Genomic DNA, 12,830 nt, shown 5'->3' with positions numbered 1-12,830 from the left:
TATTCTTCTCCCCAGATCAGTGAGCATCCTTAACACTCTTAGTTTGAACTCTCTGTCGGGTAGATTGCTCATTTCTGTTTCACTTAGTTCCTTTTCTGGGGTTTTGTCCTGTTCCCTTACTTGGAATGTATTCTTTTGCCTCCTCATTTTGCCTCTTTCCCTGTGCTTGTGTCTACGTATTAGGTAGGTCAGCTACGTCTCCTGCTCTTGGATAGGTGACCTTATGTAAGTGATGCCTTAGGAGGCTTCCAGTATGCTTCCCTCAGTTCTCAATGTTCCAGGGGTGGCCCCTATGTGGGCTACGTGTGTCCTTCTATTGTGGCCTGTTAGCTCTCCCTATAGGCGCCCGGGGAGGCTGAGTTATGCTCCTGGCCAGCTGTTGTAATGCTCAGCTGCTTGTAGTTGTTGTGGGCCCTTCAGTCTCTTTATCAGGTGTGGGGAGCCCCAGCACAGTTGGCTGTAAGTTCTAATACCACATTTGTGTTGCAGTATTTCTTTTAAGTGAGTAGGCCCACACTGTGGCAGGTTGTTAGGCTCAGGGCCTTACAATTGCTGTAAACCTCTAGCCTATTAGGTCTCTTGTCAGCTCTCTGAGGATTGTAGCTGGGTGGGGCTGCCCTCAGACACAGGAGCACCCAATTGTTTCAGGCTTTGGAAGGTGGGGCAAACCTCCTATGTGGGTCTTTGAGAAGCACAAGTCTTCTGCAGCTGACAAGCCCTGTTGCCCACAGGTCCACACACACAGTCAACACAGTCCTGCCCCGTGTGAGCGCCCCGACCTCCCCAAGCGGACCCAGTCTCTCCAAGGCGGGAGCCCCACACACTCCGCCACCACCCCACACTCTCCACCCGCTCCTTGTGCACACCCTGCCCCGCTCAAGTCAGCTCAGTTGCCAGGCTGCAGAGAATCCATTCACCAATCTCTGCAGGCCCACACGTTGCCTGAGGGCTTGTTGTTGGGTGGGGCCAGTCTCTAGGGTGGGCTGCCTGCCCTGGCTGAGCTGGATTAAATCGGTGCTCTAGCGGGTGGAGCAGACCCTGGGCTAGCAGGTCTCAGGGAGAACTCCAATGGCGTCTGTGTCAGCACGCTCACACCAGGCCACAACAATGGCCGCCGCCAATGTCCCAGTCCCCGGAGAGGTCTCACCCCTCACCGAGATGCACTCAGGGCCTATTAGGTGAGTCTCTTGTCACCGAAGCACTGTGCACCTTTCTTTCTGGTGATTTTAGGATGCTTTCTGGAACGGGTGAGTTTGTGCGCAGGCCCTTTAAGAGCCAGTTTTAGTTTCTTTGTGAACCGGGTTTTCTGGGGGTGCTACTCAATGCTTTAGTAGCAGCAAAGTCAGATATTATGCCACTGGTGTCGATTGTGCTGGATCCACAAAATGCCCACAGCAGGGGCGCTCCCCGGCTCAGGGCCCCGAGCCTCCAGGGAGGCTGCGTACCTGTGGGCTGCTCCCGGCGGCCGTGCAGCTGGCGGCTTGTGAAGGCGGTGTTTTTCCTCTCCGGAAGGGAGTCTCTGCCTCTTCTACCCCAGTTAGGATTGTCCGTTGTTGCAGGAGTTCCTCTCATCCAGTTTTCAGTTCTGTCTCAGGGGTAATTTTTCCACTAGTAGTTGTAAATTGGCTGTGTCCATGGGAGGAGGTGAGTTCAGAGTCTGCCTACGCTGCCATCTTGACTCCGCCCCCTCCTGAAATGGTTACTTTTTAAAATTATTTTAATTTTTATTTTGATATAATTTCAGACTCACAGAAAATTTGCATATACATTATATAGATTCTCCAAGGATTAATGTTTTACTATATTTGCTTTATCATTTTCTGTTTGTGTCTTTATCTATCAGACTATATTTCTCTGAAACAATTCAGTGTAAGTGGCAGAGACTGAGCCCCTTTGCCTTTACATACTTCAGTTTGTGTTTCCTAAAAACAAAGACCTCCTTTTACATAACCAAAGAACAAATCTTTAAAATTAAGGAGTTAATACTGATAAAATGCTGTTATCTAATCTCAGACCTTCCTTAGATATTGTCAATTATCCCAAAAGCTCCTTTATAGCAGAAGAAAATCTAAGATCATCTATTGCATGCAGTCACAATACGTCTTTAGTATCCTTTTCTCAAGAACAGTTCCTTTGACTTTCTTTGAATTTCATACAATTGACATTTTTGAAGAGTACTGGACAGTCATTTTATAGTTTATCTCTCAATTGGGAGTTGTCTGGTATTTTTTATGGTTGGATTCAGGTTAAACACTTTTGGCAGGAATAGAATAGAAGTAATTTCGTGTTCTCAGTTCATCATATCAGGGCCAGACATTGTCAATTTGACCCTTACTAGGGATATCAACTTTCATCATTTATTTAATGTGAGGACCACCAGGTTTCTCCATTGTAAAGCTACTATTTTACTCTTCGTAATTGATAAGAATCTTCTGGAAAGATACACTGAGACTAATCTCCTTAAAACCTCACTCCCTAGTTTTAACACCCATTGACAATTCTTGCATAAATTAATTATTATGATGATGATTTCCAAATGATGATTTTCTAATTCTGTTATTCCTTCTACATTTATTAATTGGCTTCCTACTGCAAGAAAGAGTGCTCGTTTACTTATATGCTTATTTATTTATCTGTTATTTATCTATTTATATCATTGTGAACACGAACTATTATTTTATTCAAAAGATTAAAATCCTTTATTAGCATTACAGTTATTCCTCGTTATTTGCAGATTATATATTTGCAAATTCATCTACTTGCAAAAATTTATTTGTAAACTCAAAATCAATACTCCTGGTGCTTCTGTGGTCAATCTCCAACATGCACAGAGTGGCGAAAATCTGAGTCACCTGACATATTTCCAGCTAAGGTCAAACAAGACAATGGCGTTTTCTTGGTTCAGTTCTCGTAATGTAAACAAATGCCATTTTCATGGTATATTTAGTGCCACATTTTTCACATTTTTGTGCTTTTTGTTGATTGTTGCTGTTTAAAATGTTCACTAAGCATAGTGCTACATGCTGTCTAGTGTTTCTAAGTACAAAAAAGGCTGTGGTGAGCCTTACGGAGAAAACTCATGTATTGGATAAACTTTGTTAAGGCATGAGTGATACTGCTGTTGGCTGTGTTGACACATATTATAGTGCTGGTGGTTCAGAATATGCTAATTCACTGTTTGTGGTGACTTTATAGAGCATATCTACACAAATAATTTATATTAACTCTCAAATGTTTTCAGATTTGTCCAGTGGAAGCCCCTTCAAGTAGGATCCTGTGTCCATTTGGCAAGTATTCATTATTTGGTGGCACAAAATGATGTTGCAGGTTCATCTTGTACTTCTTTGCCCAAAACCTGGAATCAACTATTTCTCTAAAGAACTCTGATTCCTTTAATTTGAGAATGATACTTTAAAGCCAAAATCTGGGCTCTGGGTATACTCAGTACTATTGGGGTGCCATTGCTTTAAACCCTCTATAAGCAGACAGGGTTAGGAAATAGATATATGTGCATGCCTATACTTATATACATGCACATCCACATACGTGCAAACACATTTATATCTATTTCTGCTCATATATATATATATATATATATATTCATGTTTGCATTGATATCTTCAATTTCAATCCATTACATCATTGTTCATTTTATCCTTCCCCTTTTCCATATTTAAAACCCCCTTCCATCAGTGAAAAACCTGGTTTTCATTATTTGCAATGTATTTACTTATTAGTTCAATACTAGAATGTACACAGTAGTTTCAGAATTGCTAACAAATGACTCTGATATAAAAGAAGCCTACTAACTAGGGTTCAATATTTGTTTAGAACTCTTTTTGCTTTAACCTGAGGGCATATAGTCCAAGTACTGTATTCAAAGTTTACTTGGATTAGTATCATTCCAGCTTCATTGTCCATAGGTTTTTCATTTAAAATATGGTTCTGTTGATTTATTTGTGTTTGTATTGAACTTTATCTTCTCTCATCCAACTTTATTGATTTTATTTCCTTTTGTGAATCTATGAAACATTAGATATTTTCTAAACCAGAACTTTATGATGTATTATATGTATATTCAAGTAGCACTGACTCTCTTGCCCATTTCTTCTATTCTTTCTACCCAATTCATACTCACACCCAATACATAACTATTCAATTATTCTCTGATTTGTTCTTCCAGTTCTTATTTTTCATATGATCAGATTCCATACATTTTTCCTTATTTCCAATTCCTTTTTACACAAAAGAAAGAATACTATATATACTGCCTTACACTTGGTTCTTTTCACTTAGCAATGGAAAATGTTCTCATGGAAAGAAGTACAAAGATGGAAGATTAAGACTTATGATGTAAAAAGCTATAAGACAGCATGGTATTGGTGAACAATAGACACATAGACCAATGAGACAGAATAGAGACCCAGCAAAGGACCCACACAAACATACTTAACTGATCCTTGACAAAAGAGTAAGACAATTCAATAGAGAAAGTATAGTCTTTCCACCAAATGGTGCTGGAACAATTAGATGTCTATATGGAGAAAAAAAATAAATCTAGACACAGATCTTACACCTCACAAAAACTAACTCAAAATGAATCCTAGACCTAAATATAAACACAAAACTAAAAATTCCAGAAGAAAACATAAGAAAAATATCTGCATGACCTTGAGTTTTGCAATGAGTTTTAGGATACAATACCAAAAGCATGATCTATAAAAGGAAAAAATTATAAATTAGACTTTACTAAAATCAAAAATATCTGCTCTGTGAAAGACACTTTTAAGAGAATCCAAAGACAAGACTCAAATGAGGATAAAATGTTTGCAAAATACATATCTGATAAAAAATATTCATATTCAAAATATACAAAGAACTCTGAACTCAACAATTAGAAAACACACAACCCAAAGAAAAATAGGCAAAATATCTGAACAGATATTTCACCAAAGAATATATACAAATGGCAAACAAGCATATAAAATAATGCCCATAATCATTTTATATCAGGGAATTACAAATTTAAAGAAGCCAAAATACCACTACATAACTATTACAAAAGGTAGAATTGAAAAAAAAAGAAAAAGATGACAATACCAAATGTTGGCTAGGATGCAGAGCAACAGGAACTCTAAATATAATATTACCATACCATCCTGCAATGATACTCCTAGATATTTACCCAATTGATTTGAAATAACATGTTCATACAAAAAAACCCTCACACTAATGTTTATAGCAGCTTTATTCATAATTGCCAAGAAATGGAAGGAATCAATGTCTTTCAAAGACTTGAATATTATTCAGCATTTAAAAGAAATAAGCTATCAAGCCACAAAAGGCAAGGAGGAACCTTACATGCATATTTCTAAGAGAAAGAAACCAATGTTAAAAGGCTACATCTTGTATGATTTCAATTATATGATATTCTGGAAAATGCAAAACTGTAGATACAGTTTTGGAACTGTTTGGAACAGTTTTGAACATAAAAAGCATAGTAGGTAAAAATTAAGGAAATCTGAATAAAGTGTGGACTCCAATAACAATAATCTATCAATGGTGGTTCATTATTGTAAAAATATGTCATACTAATGTAAGATGTTAGTAATAGGGAAACTGGGTGTGAGAACTCTGTGAACTATCTTCTCAATTTTTCCATATATTTAAGACTTTAAAAAAATAAAGTTTATTACAAGGAAACCAATCAACAGCAATTCCACAACAGTTCAAGAGATTTCCTTTGTTCTTTTTTACAGCTCTATGGTACTCTCTTGTGTGGGATTACCATAGTTTATTCAACTAGTTTCCTGTGTATTTGCACTTAGATTATTTCCAATATTTGCAAGTGCAAATAATGCTGTAATAAATAATTCACATATAATTTCACATTTTTCTTCTTAAGAGTTTCATGAGGGCATTTTTCACTTCCTTGTTCCTCAAACTATATATCAGGGGATTCAACATGGGAATCACGATGCTGTAGAATACTGAGGACACTTTTTCCTGGGTGAGTGAGTGGCTGGAAGCAGGTTTCAGATACATGGACATGAGAGACCCATAAAACAGAAGAACAGCTGTCAAGTGGGAGCTGCAGGTGCTGAAGGCTTTGGACCTGCCCTCTTTAGAACGGATGCGGAGGATGCTGGAGAGGATAAAAGCGTATGAAATGATGATTGTCAGGCTGGTGGCCACCATGTTAAATCCACCAATGACAAAAATCAAAAGCTCATCAACATAAGTGTTGGAACAGGAGAGTTTAATAAGAGGGACAATGTCACAGAAGTAATGTTTAATGACGTTTGAGCCACAGAAAGTCAACCTTAAGATACAACCTCCATGAATAACAGCATCGGTAAAGCCTACTGAGAAGACAGCAACCACCAGCAGAGAACAGACCCTAGGGGACATGATGACATTGTAGAGCAGGGGGCTGCAGATGGCCACATAGCGATCATAGGCCATTGCTGCCAACATGTAGCACTCAGAAATGAGAAAAATAAAGAAAAAAAATAGCTGGGTCATGCATCTGGAATAGGAGATAGCTTTGTCTCTGCATAAAAACCCTGCCAGCATTTTGGGGGTTATGACAGAAGAAGAGCTGAAGTCTAAAAAAGACAAACTACTGAGGAAATAGTACATGGGGGTGTGAAGTTGAGAACTCAACCCAATTATGGAGATCATGCCCAGGTTCCCCACCACAGTAACCATATAAATCCCTAAGAAGAGGCAGAAAAGGGGCAGCTGAAGCTCTGGTTGGTCAGTCAATCCTGAAAGAAGAAACTTGGTCACTGTGGATTGATTTCTTCTACCCATTCTCCTCTGAGAAATCTGTGGAGATGAAAGGAAAGAGTCAGATTAGACAGGCAGAATCCCAGCTTGTCTCCATTCCCCAAGCCCAGGTATCCCTACCTATGAAAACACTGAACCCAGTTATCTTATCCCCTTGGCACTAAGCCTGAGCCTCCATTGATGCGCAGGGACTTTGACCCACCAAAAAGCTAGCACTCATATAAAACAGAAACAGTAATCATCTATAATCTATAGGAATCATAAATATACTTTCCCATTCCTGCCAGTGTTTCAAATTCTTTCATCAAAATATACAAGCTTTACCTACAGAGTAAGAGAGAAATCTAATGCTAAGGACCATGGGGGAGATTTTCTAAAGCAAATCAGTTGAAGAGGTATACCTGAAATTTATTTAATGTTAAAAACCAATGTTACTTCAATAAAAATAAAAAAAGAAGTGACTCTGGACCGAGAAAATACTTTTCCTAATGACGCATTTGCCTAGGGCTGAATCTGCCTCCAGGAATTCCTACAGAGAAGGGGTCTATTGTTAAGGTCAATTGTGATTTCCTCATCAAAGTTTCCAAGGATGTTCAGGAGAATATTAATTCCAGGGACTTGTTAAGAGGTGTTACATGAAATAAGTAACCCACAATCATATGACTTCAGACATGCAGAGTTACACAAACAGGTTTCTCAACTGAAAGATATTTCAGAATATCCTAGAGGGCTATAGAACATACGGACTTAAAAAAGCATGTTGTAGCACTATGTGGCTCAGAACACGTTTTAGGAAATTGTGTTTTCGTTTGTCTGTCCTATTTTAATCTAATTGTAAGCTGATTTCCAGATGGGAAGCTTCCACTTCAGTAAAGAGAGCTCCCAAAACTGTTTCTGCCTTCTGAATGTCTGGCTGTGCTCTGGGCTAAGCCTCCCTCTCTCACCAAGGCCACTGAGCACAACTTAATGCACCACTGCTAGTGCTGCCACTTTTGGCCATGCAAGCCCCAAGGTACTTGTGTTTCCACTGGAGGCTCCCGTGCAGTGCTTGCTGTCTCCCACCCACATGTCACACACAAAGATCACACAATTTGGATTGCCTGTTCTGGGGTCATCCAGGCCTTATCTCTGAAAAATCTGACCATTTTTCTTTTAGTATTGGGCTGCTCAGCAGAACCCTCTGTTCTCTGAGCAGGTTTCCAAATTTTACAGAACACCTGACTTTTGCATCTGCTCCTTTTCTCCAATCCTGAGGGATGGAGATAGGGGAATCATGTGCAAAAGAGAGATTGTCCAATTGCCCTTATCCTGCTGCTGAAATACGTTGGAGTCTTCCTTTCCCTTCATCCCTTACCAATTAGCATGCACAGCTATAGTCTAGTCACAGAGACTACACAGAGACAAATACCAAAGGAATGTTCAGGAAGACAATATATTCAGTTTTTTGCTTTTAATCTCTTTTTAGATGCACACCTTCAACCTTCCTGAGTGTTACAAACACACTAATCACTCTTATCACATGTCCAATTTTCCCACATTTTGGCTAATTCCTACTGGGCTCTGTTTCCACATAAAATGTCTTCTTCTTGCCCATGTTCCCTCTTCCGTTTCAGTACCCTGCACCCTACTGCCCTCTATTCAAGTCAGTTAGGTTTCTCTATCCTATTTTTCCTACTTTCCAAACGTTTCTGTGCTTTAGGTCTTTGCCACTCAAGGTGCAGTCCACAGACCAGCAGCACTAGCATCCTTTTGGAATGTGTTAAAATGCACAATTTCAGAACCTAACCCACACCCATTGAGCCAGGATCTACATTTTAGCGAGATCCCCACATGATGTGTGTGCACATTACAGTTTGAGAGGCACTATTTTAGATTATTCTCTCCTAGAGCTGAAATCATCTTTCTTTGTTCTTGTTTCCACCTCTGAATCTCTCTCTCTGCTTCTTCTTTGTGACAGAAGCATTACGTGATCCTGTAAAGCCCACCTTTGAGAACATCTTTGCAAGAAGATGAAGGATACAACTGCACGATTTCACATTTCAGTACTTTGCCACCTGCATATAGACTCAGATTCCATGGCAGTGTAATGTGCATGCCCATAGCTTATTACAACACATTGTATTATCCTTTTGTGATTTTGGGAAGAATAGTTAGACAAATTACATCTTAATCCACCTAAAAATGAACAATGCTAACCAGTATCTACTTTACTTAATCATCTACTAAACATAAAGTACCATGAGGCTAGGGCTAAGATTTTTTATGTTGTATAACTGACCACCCTCCAAAATAATCTACTACACTGACGCAGCTGATTCAAGTCATGTAATTTTGGCAACTCACAAGCAATTTAGCATTGTAGAAGGATTTTTAAACATTTCAATGCACTTCACAGTACTATTAAAACTATGACTACTGACAGTATTTTATAATGGTGGAGTCTAGATCAGCATTGCCCAATAAAAATATTATGCAGTCACATGGGTAATTTAAAATATTCTAGAAGACCTTTTTTGAGAAAGTAATAACAAACAGTTGAGGTCAAATTTTTTTTAAACTTTTTTTTTTTTTTTTGGTGAGGAAGATTGGCCCTGAGCTAACATCCATGCCCATCTTCCTCTATTTTGTATAGGGGATGCCATCACAGCATGGCATGTGCAATGCGTAGGTCTGCACCCAGGATCTAACCTGTGAACCCAATCACTACCCCACCAGGCCGGCCCCTGAAGTCAATTTTAATACTATAGTTTAATTAACTTGATATATCCAAAATATTATCATTCAACATGTAATGATGTAAAAATTTTAATGAGGTATTTTACATTTTTTTGTACAAATCTTTGAAATTCATATGTATTTTATACTTACAGCACATCTCAAATTAATGTAGCTACATATTTCAAATTCTCAGTACTCACATGTGGCGAGTGCCTACAGTATTGGACCGCACAGGTCTAGAATAAAATTTTTTATAAATCTGACTTAATTGTCAAATCTCAATTGCCTCCTTTTAAAGAAGGAAACCTTTAATGCAGAAGTGGCAGAAAGAGCACTGGATCATGAGTCATATAATGTTTACTTTTAATGCCAACTCTAAGATATACAGTGTAACTTCTGACTCATCATAGAGTCTCTCTGAGCTTCATGTTTTATTCTGCAAAAAATAATAAATACTTTAAAAGATTCTTGTGCAAATTAAATAAGACAATAAATATAAACACATTTTGTGCATTTTAAGGTCTTTATAAATATATTTGTAGTATTATAATTCCTAGTTTAGAGGCTGTGACTTCACAGATTAATTCACAGATTAGACACTAGGGTACTCACATAAGGTGAGTGGACAATGCACAAGTGAGTCTAAGATGGATGCCCACGGCCTCTTTCCTCCACTCCTGTGGCTCAGTGACCTGCAAACATCAAAAATTCTAGAGTTTGTGTGGACAATCAGGAGTCGCTTTTAGAACATGTTTTTACACCTATACGATATGAACACCATAACTATGAAACTTACCTTCTCCTCTGAAACTCTAGCTGAGTGTCCCTTCTCCTATCCTCGTCATTTGAGGAGTAAAGATGAGTTAATTGTACCTTTTCATTCTTAAGTGACTAAACAACCACAGCTAACAAGAAGCAAGTCTAAGTGAATCCGTGACTTCTATTCTCAGTTCAAGTATTTTATATCTGGAAACACAAAGACAAGTAGTCCCCAAGGGCTTCTCGTCTCTGAGGTTTAGCAGCCTGTATATTTGTAAAAACAGTCCATGAGCTGGCCTATCACACTCTTCTTACATAAGGAAATCTAACCATGGAATGTGGGCATGTTTTCAGAGTATTGCAATCAGTACAGCCCAACATTAGGAATATATTTATAACACAATGATAAAGAAATAGAATGGATGAGAAAAAAAAAATATTCTCACAGAAAGTATTTTAAACTGTAGAGGTAGATTTCCAGTTATATATATTTTAAATGACACAAGATGGAATCTTTTTTATTTATTTATTAGTATATTTAGCCATATACCATAGATTAAGCACACTGAAAGATGATTCAACATTAGTCCCTTCAGGACTTTACAATCTGCTGAGACAGAGTATTATCTAACACATGATTTGCCCTGACAAATTGTTGAATGAATGAAGCATCATATATATTGTTCTATGTAATAAGCAGTAGGAACTGTTTGAGCTCAGGGATGGAGCAGATCACTAATGTCAATAGTGATAAAGACAGTCTTTACGAAAGGGTAGATTTTAAACTGTGCTTTCAAAAGTGTGGGGAATTCCATTTAGCTGAGAGGATACAAAAGGATATTCAACATGCCAATAAGGTCATAAGCAAAAAAACTAAGAAGCAGAAAGTGGAAGGAATATGTGAAGAACTTTGGGAATGGCTGAGCATTTCTCGAACAAAGGCAGCAGAATTAATGTTTCCAGTTTCTGATTATGGAGCAAATCACGCCACGGATGACTCTGAGTCCGGCCATCCAGTCCCTAGTGATGGCTCTCCAGGACATCAGTCTGAATGTACCTGGCGATCTTTGGATGGGCCCCTAGTAACTCCCTTAAACAAAACATGCACTGGAGATCTCCAGATTTTCAATGGCAAAGACTGGATTCAGGTCTGGCTGTGGGGGAAATTGTGACATTGTTTCAGATTATATTATAATCTTTTATTAAGTGTCTACTATGTTAAAGATATATACTAAATTTCTGGAGTGGAAAAGGTGAATAAAGCATAGTACTTACCCAAAAACAGCTAAATTTCTTAGTAAAAGTGCTATTGATATTGCTCATATTCCCCTGGCTATCTTCCCTTCATACTGATGGCCACATTAGCCCTTCTTCCATCCTACATATACATGTGTCGGTCTTCTCTGCTGTTGGGGAGCTTCTTGAAAGAAGGGACAACTTCTCATACATCACTGTGTCCCTAGGGCCTATCACACTCTGCCTGGCATATAGTTGAATACATTCTTTTCACCATCCCCTCATCCCCATCAGGCATCTAATTCAATCAGAGCACTTTGTTTTCTCCTGTCTAGAAAATCATGACCTGGAAAACAGGTGAAAATAGCTAACTTACAGGAAAAGATTTTCATTTACTAGAAAAATCACTAATTGAGATCCACATTGTTTCCAGCTTTATTAAGGTATAATTGACAAATAAATATTGTATATATTTAAGGTGTACAATGTGATGATTTAATATACATATATGTTGTGAAATGATTACCACAATCAAGCTAATTAACTCATCACCTCATATAGTTACCATTTTCTTTAACTTTCAATGATAAGATAAATTTGAGGGATCTAATGTACATCATGGTGACTTTAGTTCATAATATTGTATTATATACTTGAAATTTGCTATATGATTAACTCTTGATCAAAAGGAATCAGTCTTTTTTTTTTAAAGATTTTATTTATTTATTTATTTTTCCCCCCAAAGCCCCAGTAGATAGTTGTATGTCATAGCTGCACATCCTTCCAGTTGCTGCATGTGGGACACGGCCTCAGCATGGCCGGAGAAGCGGTGTGTCGGCGCGCACCCGGGATCCGAACCCAGGTCGCCAGCAGCGGAGCGTGCTCACTTAACCGCTAAGCCACGGGGCTGGCCCAAGGAATTGGTCTTGATTGATGAAGTCTATGGTATTAGAAGAGCAGTTTTTTTTTTTTTTTTTTTTTGAGGATGATTGACCCTGAGCTAACATCTGTTGCCAATCTTCCTCTTTTTCTTTTTCTTTACATAGTTGTATATCCTAGTTGTAGGTCCTTCTAGTTCTTCTACGTGAGAAGCCACCTCAGCATGGCTTGATAAGTGGTGATCAAATCCGTGCCCAGGATTCAAACCGGTGAACCCCGGGCTGTCAAAGCAGAATGCAAAAACTTAACTGCTATACCACTGGGCCGGCCCCAAGAGTAGTTACTTCTTGCAGAATATTCTTGTTTATCCTTAAAATCAAATGTTGTAGATAATCATCTAGTCCACTTACACGTGTCCTAGCAATCTTATATGAGAGAGGTCTACT

At 38.5% G+C, this 12,830-nt stretch overlaps 1 protein-coding gene and 1 long non-coding RNA gene across 2 annotated transcripts; one reads left to right on the top strand and one right to left on the bottom strand.

The window, feature by feature from the left end:
• Positions 1–1,060: 1,060 nt before the first annotated feature.
• On the top strand, positions 1,061–9,990 carry LOC147916715 (uncharacterized). The gene is made up of 3 exons (XR_015552810.1): positions 1,061–1,178; positions 3,242–3,287; positions 8,750–9,990. It is a non-coding gene; the product is annotated as an uncharacterized LOC147916715 (long non-coding RNA).
• Positions 5,887–6,819, bottom strand: LOC101401920 (olfactory receptor 8D4). The gene has a single exon (XM_004427182.2). It carries the CDS (start codon positions 6,814–6,816, stop codon positions 5,887–5,889), a length of 930 nt encoding a protein of 309 aa, XP_004427239.1. The 5' UTR covers positions 6,817–6,819.
• Positions 9,991–12,830: the final 2,840 nt, after the last annotated feature.

This window comes from Ceratotherium simum, chromosome 7 (genome assembly GCF_057802395.1).
Source record: "Ceratotherium simum simum isolate JZ-2026a chromosome 7, ASM5780239v1, whole genome shotgun sequence".
NCBI lineage: Eukaryota > Metazoa > Chordata > Mammalia > Perissodactyla > Rhinocerotidae > Ceratotherium > Ceratotherium simum.
The sequence above is the reverse complement of the archived record's forward strand: the minus strand, read 5'-3'. Positions and strand labels throughout refer to the sequence as shown.

What these genes read in the sequence shown, in the direction of transcription:
- LOC101401920 (XM_004427182.2), bottom strand. Translation starts at nt 6,816, where the DNA reads ATGGGTAGAAGAAATCAATCCACAGTGACCAAGTTTCTTCTTTCAGGA.